A 19,805-nucleotide genomic window follows, 5' to 3' on the forward strand; every position below is an offset into this window, starting at 1 on the left:
ATAGCTTATCAACCATCGCCCTGGTTACTGCGCTCTCTCTACGCGCGCCCCGTCGCTTGAGTGAGAGGCCAGAGCAGGCGCCCTAGCTGCAAATGTGTGTGTGTTTTGGACAGAGCTGCAGACGTGAGCACAAAAGGGCTTGGGTTATGTTGATAAGACTGAAGGAGCCTTTGCAGCGTCCCTCAGCCACTCTGTGATCGTGGGCCATCATTTCATACGTGCACACCCACCCTAAATTGCACGCTAACGAATCTGATTTGCTCGGATATAAAGATTCGACGTCGCATGTGGGGCAGGGCGGTGTTCAAATCGTTTCTGATGGCCGTGCACCTGGAGGAGAACCCTTCTCTACGCAACCCCCACACACTGCGTTTGCTCTCTCCCCATGCGGCCCTCTGGCTCGCTCGCTCTCATCGGATTGATGGCCACGAGGAGTGAGACAGACAGACGCGGCCTGCAGAGAGAGAGAGAGAGAGAGAGAAAAGAAGCTTTCACACTCTCATTCACTCCTACACTACGGACAAAAATATCACGCTCAGTTCACTGGTTTAACCCACCTACAACACACACACACACAAACAAACACACATACACTCACTCTCACTCTTGCACAAGGTTCAGTCAGAGGAAAATTATGAGTGCTCATTGATTTCACCTCACATGACTTACTCTGTCCATGACTTTCTTTGTGAACCATTAAATAAGCATGTTTGAAAGAGCTTAACATCAAGTAATAATTGTTCATTTAAAGTGGTTGTCACCATGCAAATGCTATAGAATATGACATTTAAACAACAACTATAGAAATGTTTGGTTTGCACCTTGGTTTATTAAATTGAGGACTGCCAAGACCTCAGAATGGTTGGCTTTGGACACAAATACATGCATTCATTTACGCAGACCGATAAATTTGGCCCCATACGGCATGGAAATGGCGTGCTGTTGGACTTTGCCTTGAAATAATTTTGGTACTGTGCATTTCACTCAATCTAGATCAGTATTTAAACTGGGGCGAACCTGTTCAGTAGGATTTCAGAATGAAGAAGCAAAAAACCCCCACTAAAATGACAATTACAGCTAAAAGAAAGTCAGTTATCCAACATGGTGTCCGTGTCATGTGGATGGCCTTAAGCCCCTTTCACATGAATAGCATCAAGGATTCGATCCATGTCTCAACACAAGCGTCTTATGCTTTGACGCTTACATGAAAAGATACCATTACAGAAAGGTGATTTTACACGGTTGCTGGGAAGAAAGAAACCAGAGAACCATTCACAATGAAAATGAAAGAGCTCACGTGTGTGAGCTTAAAACAGAAAGAAAATCGCTTGTCAAACAAGAGTTCTTGAAACTTTTCTCAAAATGCTTTAGATAGAAGTTGTGTCGTACAACTCAATGTGTCGCAATAGTGAATTGTCTGGTAATCCTTGTCTATATTATGAAATCTAAACAACAAAAGGGGTTAAAGTTGAAACTTTGAGTTTCATAGATTGAAGCTTGCCACTTCACACTAGTTGTTCAATGGCGTAAACCATGTGAAAAGGACTTAAAGGAGTACTGGAACTCAGGTCTTGGGGTAATTCAGCAATAAAATTCATCATAATCATAGAAATATTATCATAACACATCAATAATTTCCTGAATTTTGGAGGCCCAGGTCTGCTAAGGACCATGTCTTCCATTTGACCAATCCCATAAGGCTACAAGAAAAAGGAGGCAAGTCCTACGCATAGCTGGTACACAAATACACCATCATCTGGTCTACATAGTGTAGTTCCATCAGCTTCACCTTCCCTCCAATCCCAGCAGGCCTACAGCATTTAAAAACAAACAACCAGAACGACAAACCCAAAAGGACCTTTCAAGCATGTTTGAAGTAAGGGATGCTACATTGGAGCGTTTTTTACGGTCGTCTTCGTATCAAATATTGAGCAACTTGAAAAGTGAATGACAAATTAAAAAACAAACAAACAAAAAAAATCGTAACATTGAGGCAGTCAGTAAGAACCACTGTGCTAAATTACAATAGTGCTCCTTAATTATCACAAGCTTTAAAACAGAGCCTTGGGATTACATTCTCTAAACGAAATTACGGCATTTCTCCACACATGGACAAACAAAACCACTAAACACACAAATAAAAATGATTGTCCGTTTTCCATTTGGCGGCAAATAGTTCCAGAGCATCCAATAAAGGGCAAGAATCCGGAGTAGAACTCAGATGGTTCCGAAATGGAACACAGGAAAAAAGAAAAACGGAATGACATTCTGCCATTCACTGTTTATTTTTGGTTCAGGACATGTTCATTCTCAAATAGTGCTTTCATTCTGTTCTTCGTTTGTTTTAGTTGTTTGTTTGCACCCAGTGTTTACAAGCCCCACAGCTTTCCGAGTGGGAGTGGCGTCACCGTCCATCGGGAGTCCTTCATTATGGGATGGAAGTCATGGGGGGAGGGTCCAGCTGCCCTACGGAAACCATCGGAAAGGAGCTCCGGTTGGCAGCATCACCTTCTTGGAAAGACAGAGGAAGGAAACAAGGAAAGAAAACAACGTGAGTTATTGATAATTTGACATAAACACCAACAGTGGAGCAACAAGGAAATGGGAAATGTCTCATTAAACTGGACTCTCGACCCTCATCTCCAGACCTTTTCCCTTTTCTGTTTCAAATCCCTCTCTTTCTGTGGAGCTAGACTTGCTAAGACCGTAAAGGGCTGAAATACCGCAGTGGTGCAATTGGCAGATTTTTTTCCCAGCCTGCTTTGGGACTGGGCAGGGGTAGTCTTTGGCTGTGGGACTTTGGGAGAGTGGAGACAACGGCAGCGTTTCCTGGGAAGACGTCCAGAATGAAAGAACGAAGGACCGAGGGAGAAAAAGAGGGAGGGGAGCGTTCCCTTCATCATGAAGTAACATGCACAGGCAATGATTTCACCTTACATGACCTAGTCCCTCTCTCTGTTTCCCAAACACACTCTCCCACAGTCCCGCTCTCTCATTACTCTCGGACAGGGCTTTGGCGTTTGTACGCGCGCACATACGCATCTAGACCCCCTTTTCCCTCATCGACCCCATAGACAAGCCAACACAGATGGGCTGTCGGCCCATGTACATGGCCAATCAGACAGAGCGTGACTGCATGGACACACACACACACACACACACACAGACACACACACTAATTATGTTGAAACATGTATGAGTGCATCTCTAATGAACATACAGTAGACAAAATGTGAGTGGTGTTTGCTTGTACAGAAGTCGTCGCCACAATGCTAAGGTGTTATGGGTTGTTAGGGTGGTGCTATGCAGTACTAAGGACTTGCTATTCTTTTTTAAAGTGTTTTTCACTCTTCTCCACAAGTCATGATTTGAGATAACAGTTATGTCTGTAGCACAAACAGTATGAGCAATAGTAATAGTGATATTTGCTTTAGCAGACACCAGAAAATAAATGTCCAAAGAGTGTATGTAAATGTAAGCAGGTACTGATGTATGTTGATATAGTGTGTGTCGACCTGTCTTTGGCTCTCTCACACATACACAGACACTGACACACACGCTGTTCCTAAAATACTTCACCCGTAATAATAATAATAATAGTTAATAATTTAAAAATAATTGGTTTTTTGTTGCTGTTTTTGCAGTTATATTGTTTTAGATTTTTGACAATAATAATTAAATGACCATTATAATACAAAATAAAAACATAATAGGCATTATGAGTATTTTAATAATAATAATTATTATTAATATTTTAATGCAATTATTTTTATTTCTATTTTTTGACAAAAATAAATTATTATTGTGCAAAATACAAACATGTATTTTGAATATTTTACTGATGTATGTTGATATAGTGTGTGTCGACCTGTCTTTGGCTCTCTCACACATACACAGACACTGACACACACGCTGTTCCTAAAATACTTCACCCGCCTGGCTGTGAGACTGAGATTCCTCTACAAGAGGAAGGGGTGGGGCCTCGAGGGCAATGTCTGAGGCCCCACCCACTCAATCTCCTTCTGCTTCCAGCTATATCAGGGACTTTCCGAGATACCGACCGCCACACGAACGCAGTGAGATGTGTCATCATGCAGTACACATACATCAACAAAAGTTGCAACCAATGACATGCAAGGTAAGATCAATGGCCAGAAATCGAATGGGATTTCCACAAAACACACACGCCTAACTTGGCTCAAAACACATGAAAGGCCCCTCATATGAAAACACATCTATCCATCCCAAACACACACACACATCAAGAAGTCAATAGACCCCCACACCACTGACTGTGACCTGTCAATAATGGCTCTTTAAACTCCATAAGTCCTCTATGCCTTATTCAACCAGACCAACCCTACTGTCAATAAAAGCACACAATACACACACACACCCAGATATATGCAAACTCACCATAAATATATGCCTAAAACATGTTAAAAACACACAAAGAAACATTTATTCAAACACACACACACACACACACATAACAAGCAGAAACCACTATTAAGACAAAGCAAACCCTATACACAAATGCAATATACGATATAAAAATGTCGCCAGCGACAGAACACAAATAAGACATTTCATGTTAATCTTGTAAATGATGGACTGGTGCAACTTATAATAAACATTTGTTTTCTCCAGAATATTCATTTTTAGAACTAAAAAACTGATTCAATGTCATTGTGTAATGTCATCTAAGCAGTAGTGATGTTCATACGTGTTATTAGGGCAACTACATTTACATTTATGAACTAGGCTGGTGCGTTTTTCCAAAGTGATTCACATTGCATTCAAGGCACGCATGATATCAGTTCATGCATTCCCTGGGAATCAAACCCATGGCCTTGTCATTACTAGCGCCATGCTTTATTGTTAGAGCTACAAGAACTGAACACCAGCTAGTGACCAACCAGAACCGGACCTAGCAACACGCAGGGACAGTCACTGAGTGTGTGAACAGGATTTTAGGCAACAAATACACTCTACACAAGTATGCAAATGCACCAGAAGCGCACTGTCCCAAAGCGCTTGTGTCTTTTGCAGCATCTTGCGCATTACACATCATTCTAAAAATGTGGCACTCAAATGTAACTTTTGACCCTCTAGCATTTGAAGCATAAAACTACTAACTTACAGAAGAACATTGTGTTGGTCATTATGGGAGTTGTGCTTTGGTTCTGCTATTCTGCACGGATGAATCTGATGGCTTTAGGCGCACCACTGTGCCCATGGTAACAAATGATTGCCTTATCAATGTGAAAATAAAGGCCTATATTTTCATATACAGGCAAAAAATATAGAAATATAGGCAAACAGACCAAAGTAGTAACTGGTTTAGAGACTGGCATTGTTACCAAAAAACTTTGGATTGTGAACCTAGTCAGTGCACAGCAAATGTGATGCTATACATATATGTTGATTCGTGTTTTATTACGGATATTGTTGCTTTCCCTTTCAGCTTACAAACTCATTTCAGTTCGAGATTCAAGTTGTTGTGGCTTCAAGCTACTTCCACTGCATACAGTAGTAGCCTGAACTTCTTTTATTTATTTACAGATATGACGTAAAAAACAAGCACATCTGTCCCGACGGGTCTAAAATACATACTTTTTTTATTCCACTGCCCTGATTCTCGCGTTTTTGAAAACATTTAAAAACATAAAACATTCCGTGTTAATCACCTCTTAAAGGGGTCATATGATGTTGCTAAAAAGAACATTATTTGGTGTAATGAAATGTGTTTATGCGGTTTAAGGTTAAAAAAACACATTATTTTCCACATACTGTACATTATTGCTTCTCCTCTATGCCCCGCCTTTCTGAAACGCGTAGATTTTTACAAAGCTCATCGGTCTGAAAAGCGAGGTGTGCTCTGATTGCCCAGCTATCCAGTGCGTTGTGATTGGCCAAATACCTCAAGCATGTGAGAACGAGCCGTTTTAGGTAGGCGTGGTTGACTCTTAACTTTTATAAAGAATATCTCTTTGGATTTGAGACTTTAGTCTTTGCAACTTTACAGATCTTCTTTATGCACCAAGAGCTTGTAACACTCCAAAGAGAAAGGAAAAATTGAAATCGCATCATATGACCCCTTTAAGAATTACCTATCCATAAACATATTTACAGTGTAACTTACTTTAAATTGCTTAGTGAGATTATCTTGAAACTGTTTCCTGCCATGACAGTAGTTGACCTGAAAGTCACTACAGATTTATGCTAATGCTCTATAGTGCCCCTTGTGGCAACATATTTGTTTTACATTATAGATTATGAATGCTACAAAATGTGAAAATGTAGCTAGAAGCGTTTGAATTCACATACTTGCATGTGTGTATTTTGAGCCTAAGACTTCATAGAGACACAAACACAAACACACACAAAATGAGCCCTATAAGCTCTGGCACATACCAACACCTCAAATCTTTACCTCCTCAGTGCTGTAATTCTCAAAGAAATCGGGCTGGTCAGTGGTCAATACACACACATAAACACAACCCCTCTCACACACACACACACAGTTCATAATGACTTTCACTGGGGCTGTGTTTGCCTCTTCCTGCAATGCTATACACACAAACAGACACACAAATGCGGTTCAGGGCCTCTGGAGGACGAGAAAGAGAGGGGTGCTGTGACACATTGACACCTGGCGCTCCAGATGACAGACGCAAAGGCCAGATGGACTATATGAGGCTGCCACATGCACACAGAGACACACACATGTACATGTGTGTATGTGAACATGCATGAAAACAAACTCAAATGCTGTAAAAAAAACAAACAGCCACACAACATGTATGAAAGGCCCTATGTGCACATTCACAAATAATTTTTATTACCTGTTCCTGAGTCAAATATTTAGAACAAGTTTGCTAGCATCAAGTAAAAAAATGGACACATTTACCGTTATTTTTATTTTTTCAGCAACTTTATATTTTTGCAGCGAAATCCAGTAATTGCAATTTTTACATAAATTTAATTAAAAAGGCAAAATTACCGTTTTATTTCCAGTCATATGCAATGTGATGAGGTCATGTGACAACAGTTTAACTTACTACAGTTTGAACCATTTATTGTGGAATAATGTCTACAGTTTTACTTACTATTTTTTAAAGACAAGTAGGCAGTTTGTTTTCTACACAGTATTCAGTTAGTAGTATGCTAGTTTTCCATTTCCAAACATATACATGATACGTAATAAATAGAAATAGAAGATATGTAATACATAGAAGGAGTGGTATGCTAGTATGCTATTTCCAAAGTCAGCTTTATGAATGGTTTTGGTGAGTTCAAGTCCTCCTGGGAAATTCGTAATTACAATGTCAAGTGCGTTCAAATCACTTTGGTCACAGCAAGACAGTGATGTACTTTTTTTATACATAAATTCAACAAGATTTTTAAACTCTACGTCTACTAAATGAAGAATGCGCATTGGGATTTTTCAGCAAACTGAATTTTAATTGTAAAATTATATGGGATTTTGTATATGCAACTTAGTTTTATTGTAAATAATTTTTTTTTTTAATTTTTAACTAATTTACCATTAATAAAGATGCTGCATCCATTGCGTCAGACATGTTTTCTAACTGACAAGCCCCAACTCAGAAACTCTGGGTTTCCCAGTTGTAGTTACGACTTTGTGGTGACGTTCATGTTCATTGAGCTCATAAATACGATCTTTCTGACATCACTTGAAAGAACCATATGCTGTTGTCTTGGTGTGATGGGTAGCCCCGTCCACAGTGAAATCTCATTGGTCCAATGTCCCACATTCAGTACTTTTAGTAAAGACAGAACACTTAAAGGGGTCATATGATGCGATTTCAATTTTTCCTTTCTCTTTGGAGTGTTACAAGCTCTTGGTGCATAAAGAAGATCTGTAAAGTTGCAAAGACTAAAGTCTCAAATCCAAAGTATATAAAAGTTAAGAGTCAACCACGCCTACCTAAAACGGCTCGTTCAAAAATCGAAGCGTTTCAGAAAGGTGGGGCATAGAGGAGAAACAATAATGTACAGTATGTGGAAAATAATGTGTTTTTTAACCTTAAACCGCATAAACACATTTCATTACACCAAATACACAAAATAATGTTCTTTTTAGCAACATCATATGACCCCTTTAATGCTGGAAACTTGTGCGTTGCGGCTGGTTGGAACATGGTGTTTTTTCAACATTTTATATTCATCACATTCATTCAAATTTTATTAAATGTGATAGCTGAAACTCTGAATCATCTCATCATAGCAGACAGTGAAGGGGAACCTTACCTGTGGAACATCATGATGCCTTAACATTTTCCTTGCAAGAAAGAATTATGCAACCAACTAGACCAATCTTACCATGACACCAGTCTCGCAAAGTTAGATCCTAACTAGCTTACATCAGCACAGACCCAGAGCTAATTTTCCCACACCTGAACCTGCCTGTAAACAAGGCAGAAACATCTCAAGTTACGCTGCCTGAGAGATGGGAAACCACATTCAGCTTGCCATTTGTCAGGATAAGTAATGTTCATATACTGACATTTATGAAACACAAGCAGCATTAATGTCTATGTAAACTGTTGTAAAAACTAGGGCTTGTCAATCGATCAAACTCAAAAAATTCAGATTAACTGATTTAATCACAATATATGCTGAGAAATTTAAAGCCATTATATCACTGTGGCAAACAATACAGATTTAGGAGTCATGTACAGAGTTACATGATATTATTTAAATGTTGCGCTATATGCTCAAGAGTGAGTTGGACTTATTTGGTTGCCAGCTGGGTCATAATGCTTTTTTAAAAAGTGTCTTATTCTCACCAAGGCTGCATTTGTTTGAACAAAAATACTGTAAATAGCAATATTGCAAAATAGTATTACCATTTAAAAGAACTGTTTCTGCCTTAATATATCTTAAAATGTAATTTATTTCTGCGATGACAAAACTGAATTTTCGGCATCATTACTCCAGTCTTCAGTGTCACATGATCCTTCAGAAATTATTGCTGCTCAAGAAACATTTCTTATTATTACTATATTATTATCAATGTTGAAAACAGTTGTGCTGCTTAATATTTTTGTGGAAATAACAATTTATTTGAAAGGGAAAATTATAAAAGTCTTTACTGCGACTTTTGATCAATTTAATGAATTTGTGCATAATAGTGTAATGCAATTGTGCAAATTGCTCAGAAGGTAGAAAATACTTTGTTACAGAATTTACATATGTGTCAGAGCAGGTCATGATTTTACTGCATTAATAGTTTTATTGTGTTATTTATTTTTAACTTTAACTGCACTAAAATACATTAAACTGACAAATCTAGTGAAATCCATTATTAAATTAAATCCATAGTAAAGCCCATAATTTTCCATTAATCCATTACGTAAATGATTGCAATGAACTAAAATCAGTCATTTACACAAAACTGATTCCACAAATTATTTACTCAGAATTTGTTCTGCTTGTGTTTCACAACTTTTATTTTTGACATTTAGCTGTTTTTATCCACAGGGATAGTAGATCGAACAGGAAACAATAAGGAGATGAGGGGAGAGAATCAAGAAATTACGCAAACTTGCAACACCTGCATGAGCATCACAGCTCAACGTGTCAGAAGTGTGGCCTATATTATGCTGTGGTGCCCATGCAGATGATGCTAGCTTGCATTCAGGCAGCATTCAGTGATAATGTTTATGAATTTACTGTGCATTGCTCACCATCTTACCTCCAGCCCGCCAGCAGGTTTCTTTTTGAGCTCTTCGCACTTGCGGAACTTGCAGATCTGATGGCCGGTTTTGCGGTTGCGGCAGCTGCTGCACTGTTCGCAGTTAATCCTGCGCCGGCAAGGTGGACACAGGCCGCATCGCTTCCGCTTTTTCTTCCCATTGGCACTGATGGCTGAAGAAATCTCACTCTGCGTCTGCTGGTGTTCTGACGCACTTGTCACATGCGAGAGCGCCCCGTCGGCGAGGAAAACTCCCGCTGGCGTCATTATGAACAGCCCCGGGTGATAAGGAAAACTCCCTCCCACTCCGCCATTGCCAAGCAACGGGAAGTCCATCACACTGCCCAGCGAATCAGAAGCAGAGACCGTCTCCATGTCCCCACCAACACTGACATTGGACGGGTCACTGACGGGAAGCAGCATCCCCGCCCGTCGCAGGAGCTCGGCGGCCTGGGCGAGATGCAGGCCGCTCGGAGAGTCCAGAAGGCCAGACATCAATGCACCCCGGTCCAGTTTGGCGTACCCAACTTGTGACCTGTGCTGGCTAGCGGTAGGGTGAGCTTTGACACCTGCCGCCACCACTGAGCTCTGGGCGAGTCTGTTAGCGTTCGCGACACTGGCCACAGCAGCGGCCGAGCAGGTTGCGATGTACTGCGAGAGAGCTCGTGAACGCTTCAGGCTTTTGCTGAGCGGAGCGCTGATGATGCCGCTGCGGTTTCTCCGTTCCACCACCGGGGATGGGTCTTCATCCCCGCAGCAGCTGTCCTGCGCCTCCTCATCCTCTACGGCTCGACTTCCCTCCATGGGCCACGACGTGAGGGGGAGGGAGAGGGAGATGAGGGAGCTTAGGATGAACAGGGGATCGAGTTGCAATGTTCCTACAAAGACTGAAGCCAAGACGAGATTGACGCATGCACAGCTGGAGAATCAGACCACTGGAGCGGCGGTCCACACTAGTCGAGCCTCAAGAACATCTCACGGATCCGTTCACTAAGGCCTGAGAATCCTAGAAAGGGAAAATAGAACACATAGATGTTAAAGCCAGCATGGTTTGATTAAATGTATGGTAGATGTAGAGATGAATAATTCAGATTTTTTTCTTATGTTCACCAAGGCAGCATTTATTTGATCAAAATAAAGCAGTGAAAACATTTAAATATTATTACAATTTAAAATAACTGTTTTCTATTTTAATATATTTTAACATGTGATTTATTTCTGTGATGCAATGCTGAAATTTCAGCTCTCAGTGTCACATGATCCTTCAGAAATTATTCTGATTTTGTGCTAAATTATTATTATTATTAATGGGTCTTAATATTATCAATGTTGGAAACAAATTTTCCTGCTTATTTTCTGAATTCTTTGATTAATAAAATGTTCAAATGAACAAGATTTACTTAAAATCTTTTGTAAAAATATTTTATCTATCGCAAACTTTTGAATGGTAATGTATTACAATTTCCAAAAAAATTTAGTTTTAATATTAAGCACTGTTTTCAACATTGACAATAACAATAAATGTTTCTTGAGCAGCAAATCAGCATAGCCGAATGATTTCTGAAGGAACATGTGATACTGAAGACTGGAGTAATGATGCCGAAAATTCAGCTTTGCATTACAGGAATAAATACATTTTAAAATATACTAAAATAGAGAACTGTTCTGTTGAATTGTAATAATATCTCTCAATATTACTGTTTTTACTGTATTTTTGATCAAATAAATTCAGCTTTGGTGAGCATAAGAGACCTATTTAAAAAAAAACTGTAAAAATTATTCCAAACTTTTGATCAGTAGTGTATATCCAAACCTACAGAGCATATGAAGAACACATCACGTCGGCCTCACCCTTAAACCGCAAATTAAATTATGCGATTCGTCTCGGCACAATATCACACTTCATCCTTAACTGCTAAAAAACATTTTACCGAATCTAATTCTTCCAAAATAATCATGCCTATTAACATATGCCATTTTATTTGTTTATTGTTTTGCCCTGCTGAAATAGGCGCAATTTCAAGGTTATAATTAATCTACCGCTTGCTGTGGCCTCATCTGACCCATTTTGATTCCTTAGCCAACATTTATGTTTTACACAAAATATTTATCCCAGATATCGGTTTTAGTAACAATTACGCTTTGTTCGGTGTGCTTCCAAGGAACTGAAACTAACTGTGAAGCTCATGAGAAGAAGAAAAAAGAAAAGATTTTGTGCGGATATTGAATTGGGCGGTTTGAGTCTGTTAAATTGTTATATTTCATAACCTTTACGTGCGAAAGCCCGTTCCTTGTGACAGCAATTCCCCTTCAGTGAGAGACGTCTATCAGGGTCCACAGGCGGTCTGTTCTATCACGAAACCAGAATCGTGAGCTCAAGCGCAAAGCCCCTGGGGTGATCCGACAGTGAAATCAGGATGTCTAGGTGCAAGCTCAGCCGCACTGACGCACATACACGCGCTCGTCAACGACTTAACATTTCAATTAACTGCCACGCCTCAGTAAATCATGCTATTGGTAATAATTAGAGAAAAAAATAGTTTAGGTTGTGAGTGACTGCCCATGAAGATGCGGTAATTGGCTACTCATTCATACAAACATACATGAATGAAAGAATGTATGAATAATAAATAAATAAATAAATAAATATGCATGTTAGGGAGATTGGGGCTAGTTGTCACACCAGTTGTCTCAGTAACTACAAGGTTTTAAATGTTGGTTTCAAATATCTACTTCAAAACAAGTATTTTTCATAAAAATCAGATTGTAGTGAGTGGTCACGTGTTTTAAATGGTATAACTTACAGTAATATTGGCTAAAACAATGATTTAATATTACTATAATATTACTAATATTATTATTGTGCATTTCCATTTTGAGGTTTCATTAATAATTTTGTATTTCATAGCTGTTTTACTGTATTTTTTTTTTTGTTATTTAATGGCAAATTCCATTGTGACAACATGCCCCACTATAGGAGCATGCTGTCACAATAGGTCAACATGTGATAAATGAACTTTATTAATCAGCTAATAACAGAGGAAACTTACCTTTTTTGTAATAAACAATATAAGTTTGTGTCTATTCAAAAACCTATTCACCATGTGAAAACTGTGACAACTAGCCCCGGTCATTATTATATCTTTACAGCAGGCTATTTCTGATTAATCTAAAAAAAATCTACTAGCTGGTGAATACTATTGTATTAAGTTGATTCAGTCATATTAAATAATATATCTGACCTGATTAAAACCATATGAAGCACACTTTTACTGTAAGTTACCTGCCAAAACATTTTTACAGAGCACTCTATCCGTTAGCACATGAGCACAAGAACACATGACCATATCAATTACGATTACATCACATCCACATCAAAGACTCATGATGGGAATAAAAACTTACTGGAGACAAGTAGCTCTCATCTGCAGGTTAACCAAGACAAAACCTGCATCAACTGAGGATTTCGGTAAATTATTGACCTGGCTTACAGATAAATAAGTTCCTAGCAACAGTTTGAACGCCCATTCAGCAATTGCCTCATGTCAAATGCATGTCAAACATATAGCCTAAAAGGCTCACATGCACTAGGAAATTGCTGTGTCCAGTATTGCGGCGAGCCAGAGGGACAATAGCGCGACTTTAGAGAGATCTGGACATCACCAGGGAACAATAGCCAAACCTGCACAAATAGCCCAACTGTGCCTAAACAAGATGACCTGCTTATCAAGATCTACGTGCTCTGTCAAACAATCACCTCAATTAAACCCTTCCCAGATCAATCCCCAAAACAGACCCGGATTAACTGCATATATTCAGGTTAGATTATTTAAATAATTAAAATGCAAATACGCACCACAGACAAAAAGTTTGCATGTAACTCATAATGGATTAATAATAAACAGCACATATAACTTGCATTCATACTTGCTTCTCTCCAAGAGGAATTCTGAATAATTCAGACATTCCCACTCGGTAAAGCCCACATATTTGAATCCAGACAATCAATAAAAACATGAAAATGTCACAATAGTATGTTTACAGTGACCACAGTACAGCCAAACAACAAACAAATGCCCGTAAATGCAACTATTCCGTGCGCCTATTTGGTTACGCGTGGCAAAGTTGCACCAATGCAGCTAATGCATATGGGCAAATTGTCAAGCAGATGTAACACCGATCATTTAGAAAGTAAAACAAAATCTCTTTTGTCTCATCTCGAGCGATGTGTCTATGGTGACAGCGCGCGGTATGCGCCAACACGTCGCGTTGGTTAAGCACGTTCCCTTGTTATTTCACTGCCAACTTATTCGTCTTGGCTGGATGTCATTGTAACTTTGAACAGTCCTCAACAAAGTCTCATTCCCCTCCCTTTGATACATATAGGGCATCTGCATATTTGCAAACACAGGCGTCTTTTCATTCGCACCGCTCGTGAGCCGAGGGGAGCGTTCCGACTGTCCGAGCGGTCCGGTGCTCTCACACGCTGCGGAAATTTATATAAAAGAGAGAGAGAGAATAAAAGGTAAAAGAGCCAAACGAAAGCAAATGCTCACCCAGACTGAATTACCCTCGCTGTTCCCTTCAACAAAGCCCAAACACCGGCAGATACACGCAGAACGCACTTTGTCCGAGAGCGAGCGCGTGCGCTCCTCCAGCCTCTCGCGTCTCTCTATCCCACCTCCACATCCTCGCGCCCGGAGAAGAACATGCAAACACATTTCATAGATTTTTGGAGCTTCACACAAAAACCGAAGTGGACTTTCCGTCACGGAAAAAAAAAGAAATTAACCTTAAAGAGGTGTGGATGAGCGCGAGGGCTGTCGGTTTCTCTGTGCATATGAGAGTGGGATAATGAATGAAGTATAGTTTTGAGAGGGCTGGACATTCAGCCCATTGTTGACTCCATTCTTAATGGCTGTTGGCTGCGCTCGTGATTGATTTATTGTATCAGAACCTTTGCACATTCATGCTTTCCAGGAACTTGGGGATGATTGATATTTGAATCATATCAAATTAATTTTAATTCGTATTATTAATAATAATTTATGCATTAATTAAATCAACATAGACATACATTAAAGTTTTTATTTTTCATAGTATGCTTTTATTAAATAATAAATATTAATGTATTTTATTAATGCGTTTAATAACAATGTATTGTATTTGTTGTATATCATTGTTTTTATATTATAACATATTCACTTTATATTAACTGTTTTATGAATATCAAAGCAACTTATTAATGTATTTAATAGGAGTACCCATATTGTTTATATTAATTACTTATTATATTTTTTTATTAATTATTTTGTAATTAATTAATATCAATGCAATCTATTAATGTATTTTATAGGAATACCCATATAGTTTATATTATTTAATAACTTATATTTTTAGGCTATTTTTTAATAATTAATTAATATCAATGCAATTTATTAATGTATTTAATAATATGAGTACCCATAAACCCCTATAAAATACATTAATTTCCGTTGCTCTAACAGTCAGCGTATAAAGTGTTATTAATCTTTTTGAAGAAATCAAAGGGACTGGACTTGTTACCATAATCGTCGTGTTTCTGTGTTGATGACTTTCTCTGTGACCGAAGAGCCATTTTGCTGTGGGTCCATTTGTCCGTCCGTCCAGTCGCTCCTCGTCGCTTCGAGTCCACTCCACCTCTTGTGAGCGTCCTGTGTGTCTGGCAGGCGGCCAGCTGAAGTGTGGGGAAGTGACACCGCCAGGGCGGCAGAAATTTTCCTCCGTTTCGGGCTCCTTCCCAATCGCAGACGGGCGCGCGTGCATTGGCTGGAAAGTGGAACAGCTCGTCAGGGGCGATCAATGCGGATCGATCAGTGCGCCGCTGCTGGCTGCGGGTTTGAGGGGGGTTGCGTGTTAAAGTCCTCCACAACTGCATTAACGGGAAAGTTAAGGCTTGAGTAAAGTGACACTACTTTACGGCTTCACTTCCCATCATAGTTTTTTTGTTTTCTTTCATTTATCTGTATTCACAAAACGCTAAACTCTATTCTAAGAGTATGGGATTTCGTTTTTGCTTACAATACGTCCTGGGTTAATACCATGGTACTGTATCAACACAGATTAATATACCATGATATATGTCTCTGTCTCTCCAAGGCACTTCAAAAATAGGATAGTATTACCATCATGGTTATGTCCAAAAATATCGTGATACAATACTTTGAAATATACAGCGATTACCATACTAATATACCATGGAATTTACATCACAAAAGTATGCTAAAAAGTAGCCTACCATGGTACTAACATTTTTTTTTGTACACGTACGTGGTTGAGCTCAAATGTATGGTAGTATCCATATACCGTTTACATACTTTAAGGAATACCATGGTAGTTTCCCAAAACATGGTAATATCATAATACCCTGACATAAACCATTCTTGGAAGTATAATACAACTCTTTGGACTCATACCACAACTGTACCATGGTACAGCCACAGTACTTTTTGAAAGGAATGGGAATGGCACTTAATAGTATTTCAATGAATACCGTGGTATTATATCATAGTTGTGTCCAAAAACATATAAGTACTTTGGTAATTTGATATACTTGTATACCATGGTACTACGTGATTAGCTCATATATCATAGTATACAAGCCACTTGAAAGTACTTCAAATGTTTTATATAATTTACTTTAATTCATAAATAAATTATAATATAATTTATTAACATTTATGAATATAACTATATAATTCATTTATTTTTATATATTAAGTGAAATTATAATCTATATAATCTATATAGTGATATTAATTGTTTTTCCAATCAGTGTGAAGTGGACTATTCAGGGCAATATTCCAGAATGCTTGACTTGAGCCAGGTTTGTTTGTGAGCTCATCGATCAGACCTTTGAATCCTGAGTTGCATCATACCCTGAGTTCACCCTGGAGGACGTTCCTGTAGTATTGAGCTGGTATATCACTGGAGCTCGACGAGACGTCCCTGCTATGTGACAGAACACAGATCATCTCCAAATGAAGCCACATGATAGATCATTAAAATTAGGGCTGCACGATAAATCGCATGCGATGTTTAACGCGCATCTTATCAGTAAAGATCTAGTGGCTGTAAGCGGAACTGCAGCAGGGCGATCTCTAATTTCCTGTGTTTTGCAACATTACAGGAAGTAGATCACATTATCTCCCACATCCTTTTTTAAAACTCTAGCTGTTATAACCCTGCTTACTGAATATAGGAGTAAAAACCCAAACGACACAAGGGTGAATATTTCAAATTATGTTTATTCAAAATGCACATCTTTATCGTACAGCAAAATACACATGGCCTCCGAATTACACATCATGATAGAAAATATCTTTATATGCTGTTTTTAAACGGAACCTGGTTTAGTTTTACACCCAATATGGTAAAAACTGCACAAATGTTCAAGTCATAATCACTGAAATGTTAATTAAACTGTGCGTAGTAGTTCTGACCTCCTCTCATTCACATTCATCTGCTCTGTAGTGTCAAGATAGAGTATATTTATATTTATATTTAAATGATACGGTTTGTGTTAGAGGCGGAGAGAAAGACCAAGCGTAAAACCACACGTTTACAGGAAATACAGTATGTTTGCTGATGCATGTCTGCAGTGCTACAGGAAGTCCTCGTGTGAATGAGCGCGAATGATTATTTTGTGTATTTGGTGTAATAAAATGTGTTTATGCGGTTTAAAGTAAAAAAAACACATTATTTTCCACATACTGTACATTATTGTTTCTCCTCTATGCCCCGCCTTTTTGAAACGCAGGAAATTAAATATACAGAAGTTTGTCTGTGAGGAGTTTGTCTCCTCTCACCCAGGGACCCAATCGAGTCTGGCGGAACCATGTTAGCATCCAATTCAACAAGAGCAGGAAAAAGAAGAAGAGGAAAAAAAGCAACCTAAGAGTTACAAGGGTGGGTTGGGGGAGAGAGAGAGAGAGAGAAAAATTAAAAAAAAAATAAGACACATTTTCCTTTAATTAACTGCTATGATTTTAAAAGAATTCCTTATAGATTTTATACAAAAAGATAGCCAGCATACCCCTCCCTTCTCTGCAATAAAGAAATAAAGAAAAAACAACAACTTCCTGATCCAATGTACAGTTGGAAGCCCAGGAAATGGAAATGAAAAAGCAAACTGTAAAAAACATCCCTCTATGTCCAGACTATCACAAATTGCAGGGAGAAAACAAAATAATATAGCCCTCCCTTCCCAGTTCTTAAAAACAACAAGGAATGCTTTTAGAGCCATAAACATCTTCTACAGCAAAACTGATACGGGCTGATTCTAAGCAGCGGGTACGTCGCTATAGCAACGGAGAAGGTAAAGCAGGAGCTGTGGAGTGGATGTTTGAATTTGAGGAGGAAAAGGGGCTACAGTTGTAGTTTGAGTATGTACACCATGGCTGCCAGAAGGCTAAAAGTGGGGGGAGGTGCTCTGGTGAGGGGAGGCGTGGCTTAAAGAAAACACTCCAATGGAAACCAACAAGATCGTTTTTTTCTTAAGCTTTTTTCTTTTCTTTTTTTTAATCTTTTGAACGTTCAAAATCTCCCCTAACCTTAAGATGGAGAGGTGTATTTTTCTCCCATCATGATTCTAACTCCAAAACTACATTGCATACTTTTGTGTCCATTCCCGAGCTATTCTGTTGTACCTGTGAAGGAAGAGAAATAAAAACATTACCATCACATCAGTAAAGAACCATTTTGGTTCCCCAATGAACCTTTCAGTGAACAGTTCTTAAGAGAACTATTTTTTTTCTTGTGTGAAGATGTTAAATATCTAAAGAACCTTTTTCCACTATATAAAGAACCTTTTATGCAACAGAAAGGTTCCATTGATGCTAAAGTTTCTTCATGGAACCACAGATGCCAATAAAGAACTCTTATTTAAGTTTAATAGGTAATGCAAACTTTGCAAAAAACCTGTTGTTGAAAGATGGGGCAGATAAAAACTATATTGGAATTAAATATCAGTGTGGGAAAGTAAATGGCCGAAAGAATGCCGTTTCTGAGCATGTATGTGAAGTACAAATGAACGTCTCAAATGGTTAAAGAAAAATGTGAATCGTCCCCTCTGACACGGTCAATAGCCCTCTTCATGTATTAAGGGAAACTTGGAAAAAGTTGGGCATCGCCAGCAATTTACAATCTATTATAAAGGAACTCTTCAGTATTCCCTTGAGTTCTTACAAGGTCCGGCCCTCAGCCTCAATTGCATTTTCCACCCACATTTGCTAATAAGAGTAGTGTAAAACAATAAAGATCTAATAGGAGTCTGCTGGCATTTAATTACCTTTTCTGTTGAATTTGATCATAATCATTCTCCAGTTCAATTTATTACACCCAGCTCAGTCTGGTTTAGATAAAATAAAACACTGTTGCACATTGAGCTATTGAAACCTAGTTTTTGGAATTGCAGCAAGCTGAAAACATTTTCACCTTGTCTCTACTTCAGTCAGCTTCAAAGCTCAGCAACAATAAAAGTAAATTATTCACAAAACAGTTCTTTAGAGTGTCAGCGTATAAACACAACAACCCCAGGGAAGAAGAAAGGTGACAAATGTCAAAACAGGAAACTGCGTAGACAATAACTTAGCTAATAATGCTAACTTAGCTAATAAATGACTGCATGACAGCACCTAGGGGGAAAAGCATTAGGGCAAACACAGTGTGCAGTAGTGGTCGACCGATATTGGTTTTTTGACAGCCGATGCCGATACCGATATCTTGGAAAGCAGGGTGGCCGATATAATTTTATTCATTTTAATTAAGATTTAAGAAATTTGAAATTATTTGAAAATTGATTAAAAAAATAAATGTGTTAAATAAACATACTTATACATTAGATGACAAAGTATTTTTCACAAATAAATAAATATTTAATAAAAATATAATTAAAAAGGAAGTAAACACTGTAACCAACAGGGCACTCAGTATTCTGGGAAGTTTGTGTGCATTAACCATATTTTTTTCAAATAAAGCCAAGGTAACACTCATTTTACATACAGCACACAGTGAAAATGACATGAATATGACAGCGGGCAAA

The 19,805-nt window shown here is 38.5% G+C and overlaps 2 protein-coding genes across 9 annotated transcripts in view; both read right to left on the reverse strand.

Annotated features, from left to right (window-relative positions):
* Positions 1 to 822: 822 nt before the first annotated feature.
* Positions 823 to 16,793, reverse strand: LOC107718493 (CXXC-type zinc finger protein 5-like). 8 transcript variants are annotated; one of them, XM_016525589.1, is made up of 5 exons: positions 16,642 to 16,793; positions 15,290 to 15,594; positions 14,281 to 14,414; positions 9,725 to 10,730; positions 823 to 2,511 (listed from the first exon to the last, which is right to left on the reverse strand). In XM_016525589.1, the coding sequence occupies exons 4-5, from the start codon at positions 10,526 to 10,528 to the stop codon at positions 2,467 to 2,469; spliced, it is 849 nt and encodes a 282-aa protein (XP_016381075.1). In that variant the 5' UTR covers positions 10,529 to 10,730; positions 14,281 to 14,414; positions 15,290 to 15,594; positions 16,642 to 16,793; the 3' UTR covers positions 823 to 2,466. The 8 variants fall into 8 exon arrangements, with proteins under 8 accessions (XP_016381075.1, XP_016381077.1, XP_016381072.1 ...); XM_016525591.1 differs by having other exon boundaries at positions 823 to 2,508; positions 15,290 to 15,635; XM_016525586.1 differs by having other exon boundaries at positions 15,290 to 15,635.
* Positions 16,794 to 17,840: 1,047 nt separating this feature from the next.
* Positions 17,841 to 19,805, reverse strand: part of LOC107718494 (ubiquitin-conjugating enzyme E2 D2) — a 12,065-nt gene continuing 10,100 nt past the window's right edge. Inside the window, exon 7 of the mRNA XM_016525594.1 lies at positions 17,841 to 18,411. Within this exon, the coding sequence (XP_016381080.1) occupies positions 18,366 to 18,411 (46 nt within the window). The 3' untranslated portion in view covers positions 17,841 to 18,365. The remainder of the gene's footprint in view (positions 18,412 to 19,805) is intronic.

This window comes from Sinocyclocheilus rhinocerous, unplaced genomic scaffold (genome assembly GCF_001515625.1).
Source record: "Sinocyclocheilus rhinocerous isolate Xijiao unplaced genomic scaffold, SAMN03320098_v1.1 scaffold2378, whole genome shotgun sequence".
Taxonomy (NCBI): Eukaryota; Metazoa; Chordata; class Actinopteri; order Cypriniformes; family Cyprinidae; genus Sinocyclocheilus; species Sinocyclocheilus rhinocerous.

Bases quoted from the DNA above. Each gene is read 5' to 3' on its own strand.
- LOC107718493 (XM_016525589.1), bottom strand. From the start codon at position 10,528: ATGGAGGGAAGTCGAGCCGTAGAGGATGAGGAGGCGCAGGACAGCTGC. The intron at 2,512-9,724 runs GTAAGATGGTGA...TGTCTTTCCAAG, and splicing joins AACCTGCTGGCGGGCTGGAG to AAGGTGATGCTGCCAACCGG.